The 27,139-nt window shown below is 56.5% G+C and overlaps 1 protein-coding gene across 3 annotated transcripts in view; it reads right to left on the bottom strand.

Moving 5' to 3' along the window:
* The window catches only part of MORN1 (MORN repeat containing 1), a 73,969-nt gene that overhangs the window by 46,165 nt on the left and 665 nt on the right, over positions 1 to 27,139 (bottom strand). For 2 of the 3 annotated variants that reach the window (XM_058304611.2, XM_058304613.2), the window contains exons 1-3: positions 22,798 to 23,433; positions 14,357 to 14,453; positions 12,799 to 12,909 (exon numbers count right to left, since the gene is read on the bottom strand). In XM_058304611.2, the coding sequence (XP_058160594.1) occupies positions 12,799 to 12,909; positions 14,357 to 14,453; positions 22,798 to 23,352 (763 nt within the window). In that variant the 5' untranslated portion in view covers positions 23,353 to 23,433. Of the gene's footprint in view, positions 1 to 12,798; positions 12,910 to 14,356; positions 14,454 to 22,797; positions 23,434 to 23,654; positions 23,746 to 24,285; positions 24,397 to 25,654; positions 25,754 to 26,604; positions 26,677 to 27,139 lie in introns of those variants that run through there. The other variant, XM_058304612.2, reaches the window with a different exon arrangement.

Genomic DNA, 27,139 nt, shown 5'->3' with positions numbered 1-27,139 from the left:
GTGATCCTGGATGGGATCTAAAAAGGGAGGGGGAAAAGGCTCACAGGAACATTTCGGGGATACATAAAAAATTGGAATAAGATTGTAAGACTTTGGATAATTGCACTTAATGGGGGTTACATAAGCAAATATCCTCACTCTTGGGAGTTTTAAGTTTCCGGGAGCATGATGTATGCAACCTATACTCAGGTGTTCAGAAAATGGACTGAAAGACAGCTGGACAGAGAGATGGACTGATAAATAGGTGAGTAGAGACACGGGTAGATAAACAGAAGCATGGATTGCTTTTCTTTAGGAGGTACTGGGGATTGATCCCGGGGAAACATGGGGAACAGGTGCTCAACCACTGAGCTACCTCCACACCCCCGTGAGAGTTGGTTTTCTGACTTGTTTGTTTTTTATCAGTGGAAACTTCCAGAGGGTCCCCTTTTGTGTCTGGCTTCTCTCACTGATAGTTACTTTGAGATTCTTCCGTGTGCCTGTGTTGAGTTAATTCCACTGATAAAAATTGTAGACAGTGTCCACTGTTTGCAGTGCTGGGAAGCAGAGGCCTGCTTCCTGGAGGGGGGCGGGACGACCAGAGGGCCGAGGACGGGGAGGAGGCGCCAGCGTTCTCAGTGGCAGAGATGGGTTAACGGGTGTACGTACGTGTCAGAACTCTCAAACTGTACGGTTTAAATGTGCATAGTTTTGCCTCACTGAAGCTGCTTTAAAAAATGACAATACAGAATCTGGGGGCCTCTTGCAGAATTGCAGGGAGGGGTGAGGAGGCTGTGCAGGAGGAGGAGAAGGACCAAACGGTTGTGTTTGCACTTGAAGCAGTTTCACGAGTTTCCACATGATCATTTCAGCAGTCTCCAAACGGAACACCTAGTGGCATCGGAAGCGATTGCCGTGGGCGCCTGGCTTTGGTGCGTGGCTTTTGTATGCTCACAGAAACAGTCCTGTTACTAGGCATCACGCCTGTGTAGATGGAGACACCTTGTTTCTCAGGATTGAACAGGTCATCTAAAACTTCTCTTTAGGCAGGTTAAAGGCTTAATTCTAAAGTCTCAATAAGTTAACTAATGTGGTACTGGCATAAGGAAGGATAGATAAGCCAATGTAACAGAAGAGAAAGTCTAACAGGCATATACGAAAATTTAGTGTATTATAAAAACATTCTCTCATGTCAGAGGTTAAAAGATGGATTATTTAATAAATGATTTGTGGACAACCAAGTAGTCATCTGGAAAAAATTAGATATCTCATACCAAACATCTAGAATAAATTCCAAGTGGATCCTATATTTAAATGTAAAATATGAACCCACAAAGAGAAGAAAAGACAAGGAAATTCCTTTATCACCTTAAAATGGGGAGAGTCATTAAAATATGACTCAAAAATCCAGAAGCAATAAAAGAAAAGATTGATAATCTACACTAAAAAAACCTTTGTATTGCCTAAAATACTGTAAGCAAAATCAAAACACAAACAAAATAAAACTAGAAAAAAAAATACAACTCATATCATAGCACGGGACTAATCTTAGTATAAGAAGAGCTACTGGGAATGGTTAAGAAAAAAGAGCAACAACCCTGTAAGGAAATAGCCAAAGGACAAGAAGAGGTCACAAGACAGGAGAAAGAAAACGCTCGTCCACAGGTGAAAAGATGCTCCACCTTGTACATGGAAAGAGAAATGGACATTGAAATGCCACTGAGGCACGACTTCTCACCTGTCAGATTTAAATTTTTTGAAACAACATTTGATAACATCTCCTTGGCAGGAATTCTCATATGTTCCCGGTGGGAGCTGAAATTGGTACAACCTTTGCGTAAGGCAATTTGGTATCTAACAAAATTACAAATGCATGTATCCGGTGCACTGGTGATGCTACTTCTGATACTTTAGCATTCAGATAAACTCACATGTAGGGAACTGGTTCATAAAGAAGGTTACTATTATGCTGCAGCATTGTTTGAAATAAAACACTGAATGCCACGTAAAGGTCTGTCAGTGGGGGGCTGGTTAAATCAAATGTGCAGCTGTAAAAATAAATGTACTAATCTGTAAAAGATCTCCCATAGACACTCCTGTGAAAAGAGAAAAGTGTAGAACAGTATATATGTACACAGGGACACACTCTATTTTGTGTTAGAAATAAGAATAAAAATAAATACTTGCATTTGTTTGTAACTGTATCAGTAAGTTCTGGAAACAACAGTTGCCCAGCAGTGGGGGTGGGGGTTGGGCATAGGGCTGGGTGCTGGGTGGAGCAGGAGCCAGGGCTGTGAGGGGTCTTTTCAATGTATACCTTTGTGCATAAATACATATTTTATTTTTGAATAATGTAATTCATTACTTATTTTAAAAATTAAATTAAAAAATTAAGATTTTAAGAATTTAGTGAAATACAAACAAACTATTGTGAATCCTTTCCCCAGAAAGCAAAGATAAAACTGGACAAAATTATTACAAACATTTCAGGACTCTGGAATTCAAACTGAACATACGGGAAGCAGACTTAGCCCAATGGTTAGGGCGTCCGTCTACCACATGGGAGGTCCACAGTTCAAACCCTGGGCCTCCTTGACCCGTGTGGAGCTGGCCCATGTGCAGCGCTGATGTGTGTAAGGAGTGCCGTGCCATGCAGGGGTGTCCCCTGTGTAGGGGAGCCCCACGCACAAGGAGTGCGCCTTGCAAGGAGAGCTGCCCAGCGGGAAAGAAAGTGCAGCCTGCCCAGGAATGACGCTGCACACATGGAGAGCTGACACAGTAAGATGACACAACAAAAAGAAACACAGATTCCCATGCTGCTGACAACAACAGAAGCAGACAAAGAAGACACAGCAAATAGACACAGAGAACAGACAACTGGGGGGGGGATAAATAAAATAAATCTTTTAAAAAATTAAAATAAAATAAAAAACTGAACATACAATAAAGGGAGAAGAGTTATTCATGAGAAACGACTGAATCTTGGGCAAACGCTGGAGTCTGAGGCATCTGAGTCTGGCTCTGCTCCCCCCGTCCCACTCCCCACTCTGCTGGCTTGGTGTTTCCACAAGGGTAGGGCAAGCCATGAAAACTGGAAGTTTGGCTGGGGAGGGGGGATTGGCTTTGAGCGGAAAACCAAACCGTCAACAATCCACCGGGGAGCCATCAGTGGCCAAGGAGCAGGTGAGGTCGATGTGCCACCTGGTCACGCAAGAAGCCGCTGGCGCTGGCCGGGACCTGAGCAGGGAGCGCCAGGGTGGCTGGGCCTGCTGCGCCCGGGGAGCCCCCACGCCCCGCCGCGTTCTGGCAGGCTGTGCGTGCGTGCAAGGCTGCGCGCGCCCAGGAGAGGGCAGGTGGGAGGTGCACGTGTCCGTGCCTAAGGACACGGGAGGACCTGGGAGGCGGCAAGGCCAGGGCAGGCTTGCCAGCTGCCCACACCGTTCTGGCCGAGGGTGGACCCCTGCCTGGCTCAGGGTGTTTGCGGCCACATCTGGCCAGCCACTGGCTGATCACACGGGGCGACCCCCAGAAAGCCAGAGTGGAAAATAAAAAGAAGAAAAATCACAGAGGAACAGACATCAGTGACTGCACAGCAGCTCCAAGGAATTATTCCAGGCAAGTCACTGACCAAACAGGCAAACAGCAGCAATGACCCCAGAGGGGAAAACTCAGAATCTAGATTCACGACGGTACATTACCTAAAATGTCTAGTTTAGGATGTGCAAAGAAACAAGAAAGTGTGACCCATACACAGGGGAGAAAACAGTTGATAGAAACTGTTTCTGAGGGGAACCAAATGTTGGAATTAATGACAAAGACTTCAAAGTAGCTATTATAAATATGATCAAAGAACTAAAGGAAATCCTACGTAAAGAAACAAAGGAAAGTATAATGACAATGACTCATCACATGGTATATACCAAAAAAGAAATTATTATTTTTTTAAATGGAATTTTAGGGTTGAAAGTTACAATAACTGAAACTTTAAAAATTGACTAGAGGTGCTCAATATCAGATTTTTTAAAAAAGATTTATTTGTTTTTCTCCCTCCCCCTGCCCTGCTGTTTTTGCTGTCCGTGTCCATTCACTGTGTGATCTTCTTTATCTATTTTTCTTTTTGCCTTCTCTTCTTGTCTTTCTCCTCTAGGATTCAATCCTGGGGACCTCTGATGTGGAGAGAGGTTCCCTGTCACCTGCGCCCCCTCAGTTCCTGGTCTCTGCTGTGCTTCACCTTGGCTCTCCCCTTGGTCTCTCTTTTGTTGTGTCGTCGTCTTGCTGCGTGACTCGCTTGCGCGGGTGTTGGCTCACTGCACGGGCACTCAGCTTGCCACGTGGGAACTGGTTTGCCGCATGGGCACTGGCTCACCATGGGGCACCTGGCTTGTTGGACGGGCACTCGGCTCACCACGGGGGCACTTGGCTGGCCATGCGGGCACTTGGCTCACCGCGCAGGCACTGGCTCTCCATGCAGGCACGCTTCCTCTTCTTCTTTTTCACCAGGAGGCCCCAGGGATCTAACCTGGGTTCTCCCATATGGTAGGCAGAAGTCCTATCACTTGAGCCACATTTACGCCCCTCAATATCAGATTTGAAGTGCAAGATGAAGGACTCAATGAACCCAAAGAGAAAGCAATAGAAACTATTCAATTTGAAGAATAGAAAGTAAAAAAAAAAAAAAAAGAATAGAAAAAATGAACAATGCCCCTGAGGCCTGTGCCAGCATCAACCTTACCAATATATGTGTAAAGAAAGTCCCCAAAGGAAAGGTGAGAAAGGGGCAGAAAAAATACTTGAAGAGAAAATGGTTGAAAAATTTCCAAATTGGATGAAAAACATGAATCTACACATCCAAGAAGATCAATAAACTCCAAGTCATAAACACACTAGACGCATCACACTCAAACTGTAGAAAGTCAGAGGAAGAGAACATTTTGAAAGCAGCAAAAGAAAAATCACTCACCACAGACTGGGGAACTACAATATTAAAAACCGACTCCTAATCAGAAGTGATGGAGGCCGGAAAGCAGTGGGACAGCATATATAAAGTGCTGAAAGAAAAAACACCTAACTATTCTTTAAAAAGAAAGGCAAAATAAAGATATTTGCAGAAAAACAGAGAGAACCCATTATTAGCAAACCTGTCTTATAAGAGAGTCTAAAGGAAATCCTTCAGGCTGAAAAGAAATGACCCCAGACAGCAATTCAACTCCCCTTGAAGAAATAAAGAGCACCAGAAAGATGAACACATAGGTAAATCATAAAAACTATACAAATATATTTTTTCTTTTCTTCTTTTGTTTTAAAATACATAATAGTCCATGAAATAATAATTATAAAACGGTATTTTTGGTACTATAATATACAAAGATGATAACATAGATCCCTTCCCACAAAGGAAGGGGAGAGAATGGAGCTGTATTGGAGCAAAGTGTTTATAGTTTACTAGTATTAAGTCAGTATTTATTCTGAATTAAATTCTGATAAATTAAGATGCATATCATGATACCCAGAGCAATCACTAAGAAAATAACTTTTTATTAATAAAACATAGAAAAGGAAGACTAGGAACAAAAGAGACGAGACATATGGAAAATGAAGAGCAAAATGGCAAACATAATCCAGCCATATCCATAATTCCATTAAATGTGAATGGATTAAAGGCTCCAATCAAAAGGAAGAGCTTGTCAGACTGGATTAAAAAATAAGACCTAACTATATTCTATATAGGAGATATACTTCAGATTGAAACAAAAATTGTTTAAAAGTAAAAGGATGCAAGAAGATCTACCATGCAAACAGTAACCATAAGCTACCTGGAGTGAAGACACTGATACCAGACAATTAGACTTCAAGCCAAAAATATTACTAGAGATGAAGAGGGAAATTTTATGATGAAAGAGTAAAGTCATTAAGAAAATATAACAATTATAAACATGTATGTACCTAACAATGAGTCCCAAATACATGAAGGACAAACGGACAAAACTGAAAGGAGATGTAGACAATTCAACAATAATCGTTGGAGACTCTAGTATCTCAGTCTCAATAATTAATATGACCACAGGGGAATTAAATTAGAAATAGGCAATGTAAATGAGTTTGGGAAATTACCGAGTAAAGGAAAATCAAATGACACTTTTAAATACCCAATGTTAAAAAAAATAATAAAGGAAATCAGAAAATATTTTGAACTGAACGAAAATGAAAGCACAACACATGGAAATTTATGTGAAGCAGCAAAAACAGTGCTTAGGGGAAAAATTATATATTTAAATGTCTATATTACAAAAGAAGAAAGACCTCAAATCAACAATCAGAACTTTCATCTTAAGAAGTGAGAGAAAGAAGAGCCAACCAAACCTGAGACAAGTAGAAGGAAGGATATAGTAAAGATTTGAGTGGAAATCAATGAGATAGAAATCAGAAGAGCTTAAAAGAGAAAATCAGTGAAATCTAAAGTTGGTTCTTGGAAAAGATGAACAAAATTTACAAACCTTTAGCTAGACTGATCAAAAGAAAAGATACAAATTGCCCAAAGCAGTTATGAAACAGAAGATATTACTGCCAGCCCTACAAGATTAAAATGATCGTAGAGGAAAACAAATTATGCCAACAAAGTGGATGACTAGATGAAATAGACAAATTCCTTGAGGGACAAAAATTACCAAAATTAACTCAAGAAACAGAAAATAAGAGTAGACCTATAACAAGAAAAGAAATTCACTTGGGAATTTTAAATCTGCTCTCAAAGAAAAGCCCTGGCCAAGATGGATTCACTCATTAATTCTATCAAATATTTTAAAAACAAATAACGCCAACCTTCCATAAACTCTTCCAGAAAACATAATAGGAGGGAATACTCTTCCTAATTCGTTTTGTGAGGCCAGTATTATCCTGATACCTAAGTAAGATAAAGGCATCACAAGACAAGAAAACTAAAGACCAATATTTCTCATGAATATAGATTCAAAATATTCAACAAAAGCATTAGTAGGGAAGCAGATGTGGCTCAATGGATAGAGCATCTGCCTACCATGTAGGAGTCCCAGGGTTCAAACCCAGGGCCTCTTGGCCCATGTGGTGAGCTGGCCCACATGCAGTGCTGCAGTGTGCAAGGAGTGCCGTGCCACGCAGGGGTGCCCCCCGCATAGGGGAGCCCCCTGCTCAAGGAGTGCACCTCAAAGGAGAGCTGCCCCACATGAAAAAGCGCAGCCCACCTAGGAGTGGCACCACACACACGGAGAGCTGGTGCAGCAAGACGACGCAACAGAAAGAGACACAGATTCCTGATGCCGCTTAGAATGCAAATAGACACAGAAGAACACACAGTAAACGGACACAAGAGAGCAGACAACGGGGGTGGGGGGTGGGCGGGGAGGGAAGGGGAGAGAAATAAATAAAAATAAATCTTAAAAAAAAAAGGTGGCTGAGCGACGGCGCAGTGCGGTGCGTCGCAGCTCCGGCTCCCCTTTCCCGCTTGCTGAGCGAGAGGCATCTATGGGGCACCCACTACTGCCGCCGTCGCCGCCGGCGCCGGGTGCTGTCTCTACCGAGAGGAGGAGGAGGAGCGTGAGCTCAGCGACACAAGTACACAAATAAAGGATAAAGTATTTTATGAAACAAATCTCCAATCAAGTATAACATTTGATGCTTGGCATCTAGACTCCCTTGTGCCCTCACTATGCCAGCAGCAACTGTAGATCATAGCCAAAGAATTTGTGAAGTTTGGGCTTGCAACCTGGATGAAGAGATGAAGAAAATTCGTCAGGTTATCCGAAAATATAGTTACGTTGCTATGGACACCGAGTTTCCAGGGGTGGTGCCAGGCCCATCGGAGAGCTCAGGAGCAGTGCCGACTGCCGGTACCAGCTCTCGCGGTGTAATGTGGACTTGTTAAGGATAATTCAGCCAGGACTGACGTTTATGAATGAGCAAGGAGAATACCCTCCAGGGACTTCAACATGGCAGTTTAATTTTTCATTTAATTTGACGTAAGTGGGAAATAAATACACCCAAACTTTTTCCCTTAGTTTCAGGACCTGAGTTCCCTCAAGTATAGTGAAATTGTAATTGAATTTGGTGTAGTTATCCTGGTAAACCTAAAATTGCAGAAGGTTGGGATTCTTTTTTATCACAGGTCCAAAATGGGATATGGAATAAAGAAGACTACTTTAAACTCAAATAATCTGCATTTTATATATCTAGTTTTAAAAGTACGGCTAATGCTTTTTTCAGATTTAGAAAATGTTGGAGATTGGAAATGCTTAGTGATAGAAAAATAATTTTATGTCAATTTTACTTGCAAAGTTTTTATGTTGCAATTTGAAACAAACTTTTTTGTTGTGGAAAAAAAAGAAAAAGGTATTAGTAAACTGAATCCAGTCACAATTTAAAGGCTACTACACCATAACCAGGTAGGATTTATACAGAATGGCAAGATTGGTTTAACACCTGAAAACCAACTATGTGAATGGAATGTGACAATTTGAGTTTTTTTGAATCCCAGAAAAGACCAAGTTCTTTGAACTCATCCATTCCTGTGGGGGTGAGTCCCTTTGGTTGCGTCAGATTCGGTGAAGGGGCCCTGATCAGGTTCCTGCCGATGAGCTTGCTCAGGGCCTTCGACTGGACGAGCCAGGTGAGGAGTCTTAAATAACCCGAGAACTGGAAGCACAGAGGAAGACGACCACTTCTTTACCCCACTGTGTGAGGAAGGACTCCAGGAGCAGCGACAGCTGCAGAAAGACGGAGAAACCCGAGAGGCTGGAGAGAGGCCAGAGCCAGAATCAGTGGAGCAGCTGGAGGAAGACGCCCCCAGGGCAGGCCACGGAGCAGCTCGAAGCGGACAGAAAGCAGCTTGGAGAGAAAGCAGAGAGCAGCCGCCGTGGCGCCTTGCCACGGGGCAGGAGGCCGGGACTGCCCGCAGCCGGCCTTGGCGAGAGGGCACCTCTGCTGATGCCTTGGTTTGGTCATTTCACAGCCTCAGAACTGCCGGCTTTTACTTTAAGAAATCCCTATCGTAAAAGCCAGCCCATTTTTGGTATTTTGCATTAGCAGCCTTAGCAGACTAAAAAGGCGGACCCTCCCCAAATTTTAAAAAATATATTCTTTAAAGGTTTTTAAAATTTATTTCTCCCCTTCGCTTCCTCATTGTTTTACACTCATTGTCTGCTCATCGTCTTTTTAGGAGGCACTGGAAATCGAACCCAGGACCTCCCAAGAGGCCCGGAGAGGCCCAATCACTTGAACCACCTCTGCTCCCTAAAACAAAATTTCAAAGGCCAAAGACCAAACGATCCTTTCAATAGATGCAGAAAAAGAAACAATGGACCAACTCTAACATCTGTTCCTGATAAAAACTCTTAGCAAACTAGGAACAGAAAGGAACTTCCTCTACAGGGTAAAGGGCATCTATTAAAAGCCCACAGCTAACGTCTTTCTCAGTGGGAAAGACCGAGAGCTTTCCCTCTAAGACCAGCCACAGGCAGGGTGTCCGCAGCACAGCGGAGGGTCCGGCCAGTGCAACCCAGAAATAAAAAGAAACAAGGCACAAAAGAAAAAGGGCAGGAGGGAGGGAGGAGGGACGAAGAAAGAAAGTAAACACAAACAGATTGGGAGGGAAGAAGGAAAGTTGTATTTATTCATGGAAAACATGATTCCATATGCAGAAAATCCTAAGGAATTCTCAGAAAAACTGGTAAATCCCGAAAATGAATTCAGCAAGGTCAAAGGGTATAAGGTCAATATAGAAAAATCGCTGGTCTCCTAGCAATTTCTGAAAATGAGAAAAGTAATCCCATTCACAATAGCATCAAGAGACTAAACATCACAAATGTAGTTATTACTATTACTTGAATATAAGATCAAATATTGGTAATGACATTAATAAAACTCATTGTAATTAAAATGAATTGTTAATACTAAAACTTTTAATGATTAACGATTAATAAATTTAACAAAAGAAAGTGTAAGAGTTGTACACTGGAAATTACAAAACCTCAGTGGGTGAGGATTAATAGAGCTGCTGCCCGTTTGTGAAGTGGACACTCAATATTGTTTTACGATGCAGTTCTCCCCAGATAGAGCCGAGACAATCCCGATCAAACTCCTGACAGGCTTTTCTTTGGTAAAAATCGACAAGCAAAAATTTACATGGAGAAGGAAAGGTCCCAGAAGAGCTAAAACAAGTTTGAAAAGTAAGAACAAAACTGAAGGCCTTCCCAATTTCAAAACTTTATAGAATAAAGTCACGTAAGCGAGACAGTGTGGTCCTGGGTGAGGACGGACACACAGACCATCGGGACAGACTGGGAGCCCAGCACAGCCCTTTCTTCTGTGGTCAGCTGGTCCTTCGGCAGAGGGGCCAGGCAGTCCAATGGGGAAAGGGCTGTCTCAACAAACAGTGCTGGACTGCTGCACACTCACGTGGAGAAGAGGAGTCAGGCCTTCATCTTAACCACCAAAATTAACTCAGAATGGATCACAGACTTGAGGGGTGAAGGCTAAAACTCCACATTTTCTAGGAGAAAACAGGAGAAAATCCTGATGACCTTGGATCAGGCAGAGGATTTTAGATACAATAACAAAAGCATCATCCTCCAAGAAGACAGGATAAATCGGACTTCACTGCAAGTAAAAATGTTTGCACTTCAATAGACAGTGTTAGAAAGATTAAAAGACAAGCCACATCCCGGGGAACATGTTTGTAAAGATATATCTGATAAAGTGCCCATATCCAGAATATATAAAGAACTCATAGCTCAAAAATAAGGAAATAGGTAAAATAGGCATTTCACCAAAGTAAATAGAAGAATGGCTGGTAATTGCATGAAAAGATGCTCGACATCATCCGTTGTCAGGGAAATGCAAGTCAAAACCTCAATGAAATGGACATGTCACACCTGCTAGGATGGCTACAGTCACAAGACCAGACAGTAACGAGTGTTGACGATGATGTGGAGAAACTGGAGTCCTGATACGTTTCTGGTGGGCAGGGAAAGGGGTGCATCCACTTTGGGAAGCAGTTCGACAATTTTTTAAAGAATTTCAACATAGGGACACGGACTTGGCCCAGTGGTTAGGGCATCTGTCTACCACATGGGAGGTCCGTGGTTCAAACCCCGGGCCTCCTCGACCCATGTGGAGCTGGCCATGCGCAGTGCTGATACGCGCAAGGAGTGCCGTGCCAGGCAGGGGTGTCCCCCGTGTAGGGGAGCCCCACGCGCAAGGAGTGCGCCCCGTAAGGAGAGCCGCCCAGCATGAAAGAAAGTGCAGCCTGCCCAGGAATGGTACCACACACACTTCCTGTGCCGCTGACGACAATAGAAGCAGACAAAGAAACAAGACGCAGCAAATAGACACCAAGAACAGACAACCAGGGGAGGGGGGGGATTTAAATAAATAATAAATAAATCTTAAAAAAAAAAAAACAATTTCAACATAAATGTGCTGTATGCTCCAGCAATTCTGCTCCTAGTTATCTACCGAAAAGAACTGCAAACCTAGATTCAGACAAAAACCTGTACTTGAATGCTCACAGCAGCCTTATTCATAACTGGAAACAACCCAAATGCCCCCCACCCGCTGAGTGGGTGAACAGGATCTGGTCTATCAGTGTAACGGAATACTACTCATCGACAGGAAGGAGGGACGGACTGGGCCATGCGACGACGCAGGTGAGCCTTGCAAGTGCCCTGCACGTGGGCGCGGCAGAGCAGGAGGGCGCAAACAAGACCCCACTTACATGCAGTGTCAGAAAAGGCAAGCCGAGCCGCACGGGCAGAAGGCATTCCAGTGCCAGCCTGGGCTTGGGCGGGGGACTAGCTAAAGCGAGGTGGGGGCTCTCCCCGGGGCGAGGGGGGGGCTCTGAAACTCACCTGGGCTGGCGGCGGCTCAACTCTGTAAAGTCACTAAAAGTCACGGAGTCACTTGACCCGGGTGAACTTTTTTATTTTAAGGAGGTACCGGGGATTGAACCTGGGACCTCGAACATGGGAAACAGGCGCTCAAACCTCGGAGCTACACCTGCTCCCCTACCCAGGTGAATTTTATGGTATGTAAATGAGGCTAAGTACCCGTGGTAATGCTAATAGAGTTTTCCTGATTAAAGCTGCATGAGGGCGACATATAGTAAGGCTCCAAGGCAGGCGTTTGTTGGTGGGGTGACCCTGCCCCTCCCCGTGTGGTAGACCACCTGGCCATGACGGTGCCGGCGGAACGCCCGTGCCTCAGTTTCCCTAAGCCGTGCATAAGCCTCCCCAGGCGCTGCACGCTTGGGGCGGGAAGGGCTGTGGCCGGTCCCCTGGCACCGCGGCAGAGCTGATGACCAAAAAAGCAGCCCAGGACCGACGGAGGGCTGTCCTCCCAGCCAGGGCAGTGAGAGACCCTCCCCGCGCCGGGCTGGGAGTGCGCCTGCGCTCTGGCACCCGGCCAGGCTACGTCGGGCGGGTCTGACCTGCACACACACATGGACACAGGTACACACGTAGCACATGTGCATAGATCACATGCAGGCACGTGAGCATACACAGACCACATGTGTGGGCAGACACACACGCACACGGGAGCACACGAGAACACGTGTGTATACACAGGCACGTGCGAGCACACTGAGCATGCACACAATGCACACGCAGGTGCACCCATAGGCACACACACACACACACGCAGCTGCCTTGCCAGCTAGAGGGCTGCGAAGTGCCCCGACAGCAAGAACTGCTGAAGGAAGGTTCCGGGTGAGCTGGGGATGCCAGGAGCCACGAGGCCGCCTGCCCGCTGCTGCTGACCCCGCGGGCGTGGCCGTCATCCCCGGACACTTACAGCTGGCGACTTCACCATCGTCCTGCTGCAGCTGAACGTCCAGCGCGATGCGAGACCCTTGCGCCACCTCCATCACCTCTGGACCCAAAATCACCATCCTCGTGGCTTGTGCTGCAAAACAGCGGAGCCCGGCTTTGTGGGGCTGCCGGAGGCCACAGGCGTGATGCCCGCCAGTCCCCCAGGGAGCACCCCTCAGTCACACGGGCACCCCCGGCCGCCTCGCGCAGTGAGGTCCATGGTTCGAGGTCCCGCAGAAGGAGCCGCATGAGGCGGCTGTCGCGGCTTAGAGCCATGCACCTCGGGGAGGGCGGCCACCGAGTGCTGGCAACAGGGAGGGTGCTGCGGGGGTGTGGGGGCTGCCCCCGGGATGGGGTCCACCCGCATCCCCTGCCTTGAGCCAGCAGCTTTGCGTGGGCAGTAGGAGCCCAGGTGGAGGGGAGTCGGGCCCACCAGGACCGTCCCGGGTGGTGCTGCGGTCCCCGCAGCCAGAGGGGCCCCCCAAATTCCTGACTCCCCCAAAGCGCCACAAGGGCCTCGAAAAGCACTTAGGATGCCGTACCACGTTGGAAGCGGCAGTGCTGGACTCTGCCCGCACGCACCCCGTGAGGCAGGAACGTGGGGGGGGGAGTGGGGTGCTTGCGGGGACGTGATGGCGAGCCCGGGGTGCAGAGGCGTGGGCTCGCCCAGGAGCTGACCCTCTCCACTTGGGGGAACCAGCTCCCTCCCACCAGCTGGAGGCTGGGCGCACCCCCGGGGCTGATCCGGCGGGGGGGTGGGCACTGGGCTCTGTCCCTCAGTGAAGTCCTGGAGGCACCTGGCAGACAGGAGGCCCCGCCTGAGGTCAGCAGCCCTGGGCAGACGCTGCCCGAGGATGAGGCATTTGGTCCAGGCTCAGGCCCTGGCCTGGGGCGTGGGGCTGGCTGTGAGCTCACCCAGTGGGTGCCGCCCTCCCCACTGACCCCTGCGATCCCGGCCACTGCGGCCACTGCGGCCCGCCCCAGAACTCAGTCCCCTGGCCCAGTGGGGCGGGTGTCTGCGCTGAGGGCACTTGCTGTGTGGCACACCTGCTAAGGAGTCCTGGGGCCACCTGAGGTCGTGAGTGGGTGGCTGCCTGGACCACAGGCCTCATAGTGCCCACAGGAGCTCACAGGTGCCCACAGGTGCTCGCAGGTGCCCACAGATCGATCCAGATCCAGGGACACAAAGACACACACAGGTGCACACAGAAGCTCACGTGCTTGCAGGTGTACGCTGTGTCACCAGTCAACACAGGTGCTCACAGGGGCTCAGGATCTGCTGCCTGAGTGAGACTCTCACGCTTTCACTGTGGACTGGGCACTAAGATTTGCAGAGTGACCCATGTCTCCGGGAAGGCCCGCCTTGCCCAGGCTCTGAGGCCTGACGTGGCACTAGCCGCCTTCAAGCCGGAGCAGGAAACGCTTTACCTGGAAGGGGGCGGAGTTTAGGTTGCACTGCACTCCAGCCTCCCCATGTGACCACCCAGGGGCCACCAGAGGAGGACACGGCTGGGCCCGCCGGGACGCACCAAGGGACCTACCCGCTGGGTGGCTGTTGATCCACAGGCCGTCGTAGACGAGCCCCGAGCAGTGGGCCAGGCCACCCTGGCCACTCCGCACGTCGCAGTGCCACTGCCCCTGCGGAGAAGCGTGGGCCTCAGGCAAGGTGGGCGACACAGCGCGCCGCTTCCCGCGCTCTCAGCAGCCCCGTGGGTGGCCTCGTGCCAGCAGCGCGCTACGTTGGGGTGGCCGCTCAGTGGTGGAGGCTCTGGGGGCCCCTCGGCCACAGGCCCCCACCCAGAGGCTGCTGGAAGCCGCATTGTCCCTGGCTGAAGGAGGGCCCCTGGGGTAGGAAACGACCGGGTTAGAAAGCGCTCCGTTTTGTCCTGTAAAATACCGTCCCTTTTGAATTTCAATGACGCCAGGGAGTGTGTGAACAACGGCGCAGCGTACAGAACACAAAACGCCGAATCGGACGGGGGCACTTCCGAGCTCCAGAGTCCTCGGAACACAAAGGGCCCGCATTTGTGCAGTTCTGTCAACGAGACCGAAACCTCCCCGCTACAATCGCGTCAGGGCGCAGGGGCGAGGGCTGTTCTGCCACCAGGCCCGACAAAGGACATGGCCAATTAAAAGGCACGCTCGGCGAAAACAGCCTGTTCTCCAAGCACCCGGCTGTGCCCCCGGGAAAGCTGCATCCTGACATAATACAACTGAGAACGGGGAACAATTCAAAATAGCGGGACAGTTATTCTTCTCACAGAACAGTTTAAGGCTCTAAAGGCATTTTGACGATGAATTACTTCTTTTAGGAGGAAAATTAACCAAAGGCACGTTTTAGTTCTAGCCATCCTTCTCCAGAAGCTAATTGGGGCCCCTCCCTGCGCGGGGTGCCCCCCGAGCGGGGCCCTGGGGTCGCTCAGCAGCCGAGGCAGGAGGGCTCAGGGCCTGCCCACAGCCCCCGTTTGGAGGCACTTGGCTGAGCTCGGTGCTCAATGTGCCGACCCCCATGAGCGCCGGGCACTCGGAGGGCAGGGCACCGAGCACGGGGGCCCCAGAGCCCGGGCACGCTGGCCAGAGCCCTCAGCGGGCACAGCGGAGGACCTGGGGGCCCGAAAGGGGCGGCCAAAGACCCAGGACGGCCAGAGCCCTGAAGGGCCGAGGGCCCCCAAAAGCCGGGAAAGGAGCTTCCCAAGGGCCGTCTGGGGCAGGTGGTCACTGCGCTCAGGGGCAGGGAGCCGGGAGGACCCGAGGTCCGGGCCGGGCAGCGGAGGGCACAGCGCCCAGCCTCCACCAGGGCCCTGGGGCAGCCGGCAGCGGCAGCGGGGGCTGTGCCAGCCCAGGGCCTGGGTGGGCGAGGGCACCGTCATTCCAGGTCTGGGACGGTCCCTCCTCCCACCGCCTCCCGGAATGCTCAGCGCCAGCGCCCGCCGCCCCTCCCCTGCCCGAGGCTCCTGGCTGTCCCCCACGCCCCGTGCTCTCGAGGGTCCCGTCCACCATGGCCTCGGGCCCACCTGGGGTGGGCAGAGGTGGGGGCTCCGTGCCACCGCAGCAGGGAGGGGGCCGAGGCCTGCGCCCGTGCAGAGGGTCTGGGGAGGGGTGTGCTGTCAGCACCTCGGTTTGGGGAATTAGGGGGACACCCTGGCCTCCAAACAGCACCTGTGGGTGCCTATGGCCTGCTCGCGGGACAAGGGTTTCTGTGCATGCGTGTGCGAGCGAGCGGTGGGCGGCGGGGCTCACTGGTGAGCCGGCGCGGGGCCAGGGGTGCAGAGCGGGGGGGCCCAGAGGTCACGGCTGGGGCCCCGGGCCTGGCTCTTAGCCCTCGGCAGCCCCTGCCCCTGCCACTTGGCAGCTGCGAGCTCACAGGAGGTGGCAGCTGGCATCCTGTTTGTAGACGTCACCGCCCGCGCTGCTGCGCAGGCCCGGGCCCGCCCCCCCCACGAGCCCTGGGCGGAGGAGGGGCCCGTCCACGCACAGCGTCCACGGGGCTCGCCGCAGTCAGGGGAGCGCGCTCCGCGCCCCACACCCCTCGCCCTCCTGCTTCCTGAACTCGGTCCCGGCGCCACGGCGCTCAGGCTGGGTGGGTGCACCCATGGAGGGCATCAGGCAGCAGGCAGGGGCCAGCTGGGCGCAACGCCCTTGGGGCCCCCCCACCTGCCCCTCTCCTTGCCATCCCCCTCCCCCTGCAGAAGAGCTGCCGGACGGTTGCTCCGCACCTGCGGGGGCGGTCCTGGCCCTCGGTCCTGTCCCTACACAGCCATGCTGGGCCACGGGCCACGGGCCACGGATGCACAGCGGCAGGTAAGTGGGGGGACTGGACGCAACCCCAAGAATTGGCTCCAGAGCCCATGGATGGTGCTGACCTCCACCCAGTGTGCTGGAGCCGGGCCCTGCTCAGAGGCTGCAGGCACGCGGGGCCACGCTGCTCACGGGGGCCCACGCAGGTACACATAACCCACGGCTGTACATGGGGAGCCCACGGCTGCACACGGGAGCCCACGCGGGTACACAGAACCCACGGCTGCACACGGGGAGCCCACAGCTGCACATGGAAGTCCCCGGCTGCACACAGGAACCCTTGTCTCGGCCTCGCTTTCCTGCTCTCCGTCGTGTGACTCCGAGGTCCCCCCCGGCTGCACGGCATCCTGCAGCGTTTGGCAGCAGCTCCAGTGGCCCCCGCTGCCTCCTCCTTGGTTTCTCTTCACCACCGTTTCTGCTGGAGCTCTGCCGGGAGAACGTGTGCTTCCTGGGCCAGGGGTCCGTTGCTCTCACTCTGGATCTTTCGTTGGGGGTGAAAATACCTCGCGCCGGCGGGCTCGTGATGAGCACTTCCTGCCCAGGCGCGTGGTGGGCACATGTCCCACGGCTCCAGGCGGGACGCTGCCCACAGCAGTGAGGCTGCCCCCATGCTTGGGGTCCCCCCCGCCATCCGTGAGAATGGCGCCCACCCCTCCAGAAAGCACCCACGCCGCTTCCAGGGGGAAGGAGGCAGAGACGCCAGCAGGCCTGGGCAGCCACGGCCTGTCCACGGGATGGGCTGGCGGCAGAGACACGGCCTGGCAAGAAGCCGGACACCCACAGGCCACGAAATCCACAGACCGCCGCGGCTCACCTCGGCTTCTCTGAAAGGCCGGCAGGTCAGCCCACAGCCCAAACCACATGGCTGTGCCTCGGGGGCCAGGGCCCCTGCATTCGTGCCAGCCACACGACTGACCCCAGCACAGCTGGGCGAGGGGAAGCAGATGCTGCCCAACGTGAACCCAGGAGAAGGCCACCGGGCACGGGGCAGCGTCCACGACAGGCCTCTCCTTGTGCCCCCGGCACCTGACAGGCCGCACCTGCCCGGGGGCCGGCTCACGGGGTGCGACGTGGGCAGGCGGTGCCCAGACACGGTCGGCTGGCGTGGGAGGGGCCACGTGGGGCCCACGGCCTCCACTGTCCGTGGCGCAAACAAAGCAAGGCCAGAGTGAGCAGCCGCCGAGGTGACCCCAGGGCTGTGACGGAACCGGAGACCGCGTGGCCGCAGGGAGCCGGCCCCCCAGGGCCCCAGCCGTGCCCTGCCCCCGGTGCCCGCACACCGCAGAGGAAGTGCCCAGCTGCCCTCTGGACAGCGCGCTCGCCGGGCAGGAGCTGCCGCCTCAGCCCTTCGCTGATGGTCTGCTTTGCGCTCGGCAGGCACGGGTGCCCGGGCCGCACCCCACAAGCAGGTCGATTACCAACGAGTTGGAATGGACGGTCTGAAATGCGCGCCTGACTTCTCTTGGCATCTCAGGAGGCGACTCCGTCATCGGTGCTGTTTTTCTTTCCAAAGGAAAAGGTGCGTGTGTCATTGGGGGTGCTTCGGAGCTTAGCTGCCCCCTGCCGCGTCCGGGTGCCCCCTCGCCTGATGCCCTTGGCCACGTCCCGCCCTGGGCCTTCCGGGGGGCAGGGGTTTGGCCAGAAGGCAGGTGGCGGGCGAGGACCCCAGGCCCCCGTCTCCCGGCGTTTGCCTCCCCAGTGCCTGTGGCTTGGGGGGGGGTCTCCTTGGCCGAGGCCCCAGGCTGAGCGGGGTGTTGGCTCAGGGGTCAGTGGCCCCCACCCCGACGTGTGGGAGCATGGACCGAGAGCTCCCGGAGGCCCGAGGCTGCGGCCGTGACCCGGAGCAGCGGGGACGCCCGCCCGGGGCGGCGGCCGGCGGGCGGACGCCATGCTTCGCCGCTTCCCGCAGACACTGGCCCCCACTGTCCCCAGAGGGCCCACGGTCACCGCATGGACGCTGCATGCTTCTGGCCACGTGTTCCCAGGAGTTGGATTTTTTAAAGAGGTACCTGGGACCTCGTACGTGGGAGGCAGGTGCTCGGTCACTGCGCTGCATCCACTCTCCCGTACCTGGGATTCTAATGTGCAAATTGGGGAGGGGGCTGAGGGGGCCCTGGGATCGCACAGGGTGCCAGCTGGGGGTGTCCACTACCCTCCTGAGGTCACGCCCAGCAGACCCCTCAGCAGTGCTGTCACGTGCCCCCCAAGGCCCCTGCCCCACCTCCTGGCCCCGAGGGCCCTGCACCCTGGCACACCATCCCCGCTGACGCGCAGGTGAGGGGCCACGGGGCTCACAGGCGTGGCAGGCCCTGCTCGGGAGAGCAGCACGGGGCGCGGCGGGCGGGGGGCAGCCACGGCCGCCAGGAGGAAGCCCCCTGCCCCTGGCCGCGTCTGTACCCAGCTCCCGCCGTGGACGCCCCTTGCCCCCAGCAACGCGTCCTCCGAGGGGTCGCCCCGATCACAGGCGTGGGGGGTTCTGAACTGTGAGCCACCCCCCTGGGACGGACGCTCCGAGGCACGGGGCTCGCCCGCCCTCTCTGCGCCGCACGGAGGCGACGAAGCCTGGAAGGTTCACCAAAGTGCAAACCAGGAGGACATGCCCCGGGCCCCTCGGGTGGCAGGGGCCTCCCTGACCCCACGTCCCAATCACCTACAGGAGGGCAACGGTTTCGGTTTGGGGGTACGTTGTTTTTACTTCCTGATGGAAAAGCGATCACACTTATTTTAAGAAACGTTTACCTTCTAGAACTGACTTCTAAGAAGAGCCCTGTACTGGCTCCGAGGGAGGAGGGGGCCTTCGCAGAGGACGCACCAGCTGCCCCTGGGAACGCTCCAGGCCCCGAGCTGCCCGCAGGGGTGCAGTCCTGGGGGCTCCACGCCGGCCCGGAGCCCCTGCCCCTGGCACCCGGCTGTTCTCCCTGGAACGCCGCCGTCCCCGGCCCAGATGCTGTCAGACCCATCCCTGAGGTCGGCCGAGGAGAAGGTGGACGTGAATAAAAGCCTCAGAGCAAGACCCCAAGGAGGACGCCTACGGGAGGCCACCGCTTCGCACCCTTTCAGAAGAGCAAACGACCCCAAGAGACTTTAAATAAGGGCGTGCGGGGGGCCGCGGGGCAGCTCCCTGGGGGCCGCTGGCCGCAGCAGGAGGGCCGAGAGCGCGGACGCTGTGGCCTCACCTTGGGGCGTGGATTCCAAGGGAGGAAATCGAAGGGCGGGTGGACGCCACGTATCGTGACGGAAACCACTGAGCGCCAGGCAGCGGCCACGGCCCAGCAGAGGGGCGCTGCCGGACGAGGGGCACGCGAGGACCGCGGAAGCGTGAACGGCGCGCCGGCCGGATGACCGCCGCCGCAGGGCTGGGAGAGGACGGCTCGGCAGCGGGCGCGCTGGCAGGCGCGGCGCACGTCTTCTCGGCTTTCGTGAAGATGGTGTGGCCGATGACTTCCAGAAACGTGGAGCGCGCCCTCTGGCAGACACGCGCTGGGGGGTCGAGCCCCCAGCCACTGTCGTCTCTTCCTGTTCGGCCTCTGCACCGCGTTCTTCTCATCCCAACTGGAAACAACAGGCACCTCGGCACCAGGGGGCCGGACGAGGGATAACGGGCCGGTACGGCCGTGGGCCCGGATGGGCGGCGGGGCCCACGGGAGGGAGCCCCCGGGCCCTCCGTGCTCCACGCTGGGCAGGGCTGCCGTCACGCTGTCCTCGCGCCAGCGGCCGGGCGCTCTGCGGGCGGTGTGGTGCAGAGCGGGGCCGTCCTGGGGCCAGCGCCCTAGACCCTGGGCTGGCTGCCTGTACAGACGGGGGTGGCTCGTCCTGCCCTGGCCGCAGGCTCCATGTCCGTCCACACGGTGGCCACTGCGCACCCGAGAGACGCCTCATGCCCCGCTGCACCAGACCCTTCAAGGAGGTGGCTGGAGGGACGCGGCGAGTTGGGGCACAAACCGGCCTGACCCTGTCCCCGCGCCGTGCCCAGAGGCGGGTCTTAGTGTCACCCCGAGGCCATGGCTGCGAGCGCAAGCGGCTGCTTCAGACCACAGCATCGAGAATCCCAGAAACAGAGGCAGGGCACAGCATGGGCAGAGGCTGAGCCCAGGGCGGACGGAGGCTGGCTCCAGGGTGGACAGAGGCCGAGTCCAGGGTGGACGGTGGCCAAGTCCAGGGCTCCAGGGCAGACAGAGGCCGAGGCCAGGGTAGCCTGAGGCCAGCCCCAGGGGGGATGGAGGCTGATCACAGCGCAGACGGAGGCCGGCTCCAGGGTGGACGGGGCCAGCCAGGGCACATGGAGGCTGACCCCAGCGTGGACTGCCCCCAAATTGCCCATTTAAAATGGGACATGTCTAGCCCATCTCTGGCCTCTGGGCACTGGGCTCCCTCTGCCGCAGTGTCCAGGGGGCAGGTGGCTGGCCCTGGGGCCGGCGGCCCTCCTGCGGGCCCTGCCTGTCCTGCTGGGTGCCCCTCGGGAGGCCCTGGGTGCTGTGGCACCCCCACCCCCAGCTCCTCTTGGCTGGGTCCACGGTCTGCAAAGGAGACCACCCAGATCATGGGGGCCCAGAAGGCAGCCCGGGGACCGGGGACCCTTGGGACGAGTGTGCAGGAGTGGGGGGCGCAGAGCCTCTCCTGGGCCCCGTGGGGAGGGGCAAGAAGATGAAGAAGGGGCCCGCCTGGCCGTGAGGGGACGCCCCCATGTGGCCGAGCCCCCGTGCAGGCCCGACTTGCTCTGCATACTCCTGGAAGGCGGGGGCCTGGGGGGCAGCTCGGGGCACAGGCGCTGGGTCTTTTCTGCGCCTTGGCTCCCCCACCATAAAATGGGGGGACTGCACCCTCTTCACAGGGCTGTGGAGGGTGTGGCCAGACATGTCTCGTGTCCCGTGTTCCACGACGAGCAGCCACAGGCGTGGGGGGGGGGGGCGGTCCGTGTTGGGGGTGGGCAGGCGAAGGCAGGGGTGAGTCCGCTGGGGCCTCCCCTGCGCGGCCTCGGTGCTCAGGAGCAGGTGGTCCCTGCACCCCGCCCCCTGGTGCCGGGGCCCAGACCCCAGCACCCAGCATCCCGGCCTTGCTTGCTCAGCACCTGCCCCGGCCGCCCGCCGCTCCCACCTGGATGACTCCATCGCTGCACTGGCCCCCGCCCCCTGCCTCCCCGCATCCTCCCCCGCCAGGACCAGAGCGCCCAGTCAAGCCCTCCCCGGAGCCACCGGCGGCCGTGGGACGAAAGCCCGCCTCCCTGCGGCGCCTGGCTGCACCCTGGCGCCGACTCGGCCTGGTCACCACGCCGCGCTGGTCACCTCGCCGCGTGCAGCCCCGCAGGCTCTGCCTTCGCACGCACCCTTCCTTCTGCCAGCACACCCTTCCCTCCCTCTGGGCGGCTCCTTCGTCCTTCAGCCTCACCTCAGGTCCCCACCACTGAGAGGAACTCGGGGGACCCTGCGGGCGCGGCCCCCGCTCTGCGCACTCGCGCCCGGCTTCCCGGCGGGCGTGTCCTCAGAGCACCGCTCCCCAGAGAGCCCAGTGCTCACCTGCCCACTGGGCCCCGGCACCAGGAGGCCCGAGCAGCCGCCGGTGGTCCCTGCCCGAGGGTGGTCCCTCTCCCAGAGTCCAACTAGATGCATGTGGTCACCCTCCTGCAGCCCAGAGAGGCGCAGGCGGTCCTGCCCGAGGGTCCCTGCCCCTGAGGTGGGGGGGGTCCCGCTCCTGGAGCCCAAGGAGGTGCCACTCATTTCGCTCACGGCCACGGCCCCAGCCTGAGTGTTGACCGGCACGTGGGCAAGCATTCTGGACACACCAGGCGCGCGCGATGGGTCTGGGGCCCTGCGCCCCCTGCCCCAGCCTGCGGTGCCTGAAATCCCGCTGCAGCCCGCGGGGTGTTAGCTCAGACCCTTGCCGAGATGGGGAAACGATGGCGTCTTGACCTCAAGGGCACTTTGGCCAAAAAGCCGGTGTGGGCATCCTTGAAAGAGCTCGCCTCGCTTCCGTGAAGCAACACGGCATCGCGGCGGCGGGGGGCAGGCTGGGCACAGGGGCCAGCGGAGCCAGTTACCAGCCGGGGACGGCGGGCAGGAGCAGTGGACTCAGCCACTTGCCTCGATTTTCTCACCAGTAAAACGGGAACGACCACCACCCTGCCTGGCAGCGCGGGTCCCTCGCGGCAGGGTCCCGCCCCCTCCCCACCGCCCGCGGGGCCCGGTACCTCATAGGTGGAGCCGTCGGCACAGCGCAGCACCCCGTGTCCCTGACGCTGGTCCAGGACCCAGTTGCCTTCGTAGGTGTCGCCGTTCCTGGGGGCACAGGCGGGCTGGGGTCCCTGGAAGGCAGCGGGCGGCCACCCCATGGGACGCTGGCACCGCCTCGCGGGCGGAGGACCAGGTGGCTGAGCCGAGGCCTCCGCCTGGGCCTGGCACAGGCCGCCAGGGACCGAGGCAAAAATAGGGCCCGAGCAGATGGCGCCACGAGCCCCCGCCAGGCCGGGGAGCGGTGGGGAGGGGCCGAGGGGGACAGCGGCCCTGCCCCCGGCAGGAGGCGCGCAGCAGCGGCCGCTCAGGGCCTGGCCTTCCGGTTTGCCGCTTCTCCTGATAGCTCCCCGCCTGCCGCGGGAAACGGGCCAGGCTGGCAAAATCGGGCGAGGGTAACCGAGACGGGGAAAGGAGGGTCTGCAAATCCCAGAGACAGGCTCCTGCACGGAGCAGGCGCTGCGGGGATTTAAGGCAGGTTTAAAACGTCCGACGGGAGGCCGGGGCGGCCGCATGGGCTCCGGGCCACCCCACGGTCTCAGAACCCCGAGATGCGGGAGGGGAGGTGGGTGCGTCCTCCCACTGAACAGGCAGAGAATCGCTTTTTACAAATCACGGAGAAACGACAGCACAGAATGTGGCTCAATGGCCAGGCCTTTGGGAGGGCGGGGGTGGAGCAGTGCGGGGCCGGCGGGGGGCTTCTTGTCAAGTCGGCGCAGCCCACGCGTGCCAGCCTGGCTTCCACGGACCTGCCCGGCCGGGCCGCGGCGCCTGCCTCCACCTGGGGGCCCATGGGAGGGGGGAGGCCCAGACTCACTGGAAGAGCATGTGCCCGTGCCCGTGCCTCTTGTTGCTGTGGAATGCGCCGCGGTACGCCTGTCCCCGCGGGTCCACCAGGAGCCCGTGTCCTGGTGAAGGAGCCGAGAGACACCCAGCTCGCCCAGGGTCCTCGCGCGAGGAGCCAGGCCTGTCCCTGGCCCTGCCGCCAGCCAAGGGGCTAGTCCCCCCGGGGAGGAGCTCCCGGCCCCACTGCCCCTTGGGGAGTATCGAAGGCCAGCACTTGGGGCCTCCGAGCAAGTGCTGGAAAATATCAAAGGGAGCTGTGGCTATAATCGAGCGCTGGGTGACACGCTTTACCCAGCTCTCAGCTGTGCCTGGCCTCATGCCAACGCCGCTGCACCCGGCCATGTGGGGGAGGGGGCTGGGCTGAGCGGGGACCCCACCAGGTGGGCTCTGGCTTGCTTTGCCGACAGAGGGTGGAGGCCATGAGGCCGGGCGCCCGGTGGACAGGGAAGGGGCCCCTCTCTCGGCCTCTGCACGGAGACAGACCGGAGCGGCGGCTCCCAAATGAAAGCCACCAGACCCTGGTCAAGTGGGCACCTGGGGGAGGGCTGCCGCTGAGCACCACCCCCCTGGCAGGGGGCGCGGCAGACTGCGTGAGGTCAGACCTTCTCTCGCGCCGTGGGAGAAGGCCCCTTCGTAGTGCCCGCCAGCCTTGTACCACATGGTGCCGTGCCCGTGAGGCTCCCCCAGGACAAACTCTCCGGCGTAGGTGTTCCCTGGCAGCAGAGAAGGGAGGGAGGAGACCCCGTTTCAGGTCCGCCGCACTTCCCAGTGTGCGCCTCTCCCCCACTGAAGGTGGCAGCTGTGCCACCTGGAGTAGGTGACGACACCTCGTCTCGTTGTTCACTCTGGTCAAGGAGAGGAAAAACGGATGAAGAGAAGTGCTTGGTTGGTGCCTCCTGGTGGCTACCGGACGGCGTGGCGCTCCGGGCCCCTTTGATAGCTGTTACGTGGACCCGAGCCCACGAGGCCCTCTCCGCGGCCGCCCAGGCCCTCCCTGTGCCCGAGGCTTGGCGCCCGTGCAGTGGACTTCCCCCCCAGGTTTGTGAAAACCAACCAACCGCCAAACCCGACAGGAAAGTTCTCCCTTGGGAATTTAGGTCAACTATGTGGACCGAGCTGTTTTCTGAGCTGAATTTTCCCCGGAAAGATGAGCTCAGCCCTAAGCCCTGGGACTGGCAGTGTGACTTCTTGGGAGGAGGGTCACCACAGAGGGAACTCGCTGCATTGAAGTGACGCTGCCCTGGCTCTGGGCCTTGATCCAGTACAACCGGTGCCCCTATAAGGGGACAGGGGACAGGGACAGATGGACACAGGGAGGGGAGAGGCCGGGTGACGATGGAGGCAGGGAGGGCAGCGACGCGCCTGTGGCCCGAGGAGCCACCTGCAGCTTGCCGGGGCGGGGAAGGCGCCTCCTCCGCGGTCGGCAGCGGGAGCCTGGCCCCCCGGCGCTGCCATTTCCGAACTGGGAGACGACAGGTCTCTCCCCCGTCAAGCCGCCCGGTCTGCAGCGCACTGCTATGGTCACCCCAGGAAACCAAGACAGCACCCGTGAGGGGGCGAGGCGCCCAAAGGCGACCCGGCATGAACGCTGCCGAGGAGGCAGATTCACCCCCGTCCCCGGGGATGCCGCTTGGTTAAAATATCTTGGAAGAAAAAAAGAAACAATAATGAATTTGAGTCGTTCCATCTTTATTCCAACCAGGCCTTGTGGGGAGTCCCAAGGCTACCGCCTGAGCGCGAGCACAGGCGCCTCCGTCCGGGTCCTCGCGCATCCCTCGCCAAGCGCAAAGACGCCCCGGGATGGAGCCGGTGTGGCGGCTGCCCAGCCCCAGGGAGCCACGCTGCTGTTGCAAGACACGCTGTGCCAGCCGGAGGCTCCCTGCTGGCAGGGCAGCGCCTTCTGCCCCTTGAGAAGCGCGTCTGAGGTGCTGCCCTGGCTACAAGACCACGGCCGCGGCCTCCAGAGCTCACCTGAAGAGGCCCAGTAGCGGCGTCCCTGCCCCGTGATCTCTCCGTCCACAAACTTGCCTTCGTAATAACTCCCATCTTTAAACAGCAACTTCCCATGACCTAGTAAGAGAGATCCCAACGTCAACTCGGCTAGAGAGCGCGCGACCGCGGGTGACCCGACGCGTGGCTGGGGCTTGTTTCCCAGAGCGACGACCACGGCTTGGAAGCCCTGCGCTGCCTGTCGCCCATCCGCACGCGGGCTTGAAAACTCGCTTTTATGAGGGTTTTAAGGCGCGCAGACGCGGCCGGGCCCCGCCCTCCTCACGGAGGATATTTTGATCAGCTTGCCTCGGTGGGCACGGCAGCCGCAGGAAGACAAAGAATAAACTTCAAAAAGGGGCTCTAAAACAGCTGCAGACACACCCCTCACGCCTGGCGTGGAGAGGGTCACACATTTCAGCAGAAACCTGAGAAACACCTATTTGATGAAAAACGTTATAGTAAAAGTTAAAGGTTAAAAATAAAGAAAATATCAGGAAACGAGATACCAAAAGAGCTCGTTTGCGAAAATGCCCAAAAAAGGCCAACACTCCAGCAGAAAAAAGGCAGAGGCTACGGCAAAATCCACAGTTCTAAAACCGTGTGTGAGCACCAATGCGCAACAGGCTGGACCCCAAAATGTCCGCAGTGCTGCCTCCTGAAAGCGCAGGGCTGTTTTCCCTCTGTTGCTTGGATTTGCTGAGAGTAGGTAGTCTTTCATAATCAGAAATAAAACCATAAAGGCAGCTTTCGCTTTGGGAAAAAAGAACTGGAACTCCAGGGAAGCCTTAGGAGTTGCAGCCAAAGGCATCCCGAGACAGGATGGCCCCAGGACATGGTGCCCCCACCCAGCCCTTTGCCGGCCCACCCAAGCGCCCTGAGGGAAGCAGCCGCGAGGTGGCAGCCAGGGCAGGACCGAAGCCAGTCCTTACCATGTTTCTTTCCTCCTTTCCATTCTCCTTCATATCGAAAAAAAGAATTTTGATAAATGTAGAGCCCATAACCTGAATATGGGAAAGAAAAAGTGGTTGGCTGCCGGGGCTCAAAAGCCCGCAGGCTGGGGACAGCTGCTGGGTCTCCTGAGCGGTGCTGAGGGACATGGTAGAGGTGGCACAGAGTGTGGCACACAGCTCCCGGGACTTTGCAAGGGGTCTGGGTGCTTCACCTCCTGTTGACTCTCCAGCACTGCTGTCCAGTGGTTCAATATGGGGCTCAGGTTTTTCCTGTTTAGTACTCATTGACCCATTTATACAGCCAACATGGTTGAGCACCTACTGGTGCCAGGTTCCAGGCATGCTGTAAGGTCAGCCCAGGACTAGAGAAGGGCTAGGATGAAATGCGTGCAGGTTCTATGAGAGCAGAGGTCGTGGGGTGGAAAGAACAGGAGCAAGGAGAGCCTTCCTGGAGAGAGGACACGGAGAGCCGGAAAGCACGAGGGAGTGGGCCCCGGGTGGGGAGAGAGTCCTG

Source organism: Dasypus novemcinctus, chromosome 9, assembly GCF_030445035.2.
Source record: "Dasypus novemcinctus isolate mDasNov1 chromosome 9, mDasNov1.1.hap2, whole genome shotgun sequence".
NCBI classification, from domain to species: domain Eukaryota; kingdom Metazoa; phylum Chordata; class Mammalia; order Cingulata; family Dasypodidae; genus Dasypus; species Dasypus novemcinctus.
This window is presented reverse-complemented; position numbering and strand designations above follow the sequence as displayed.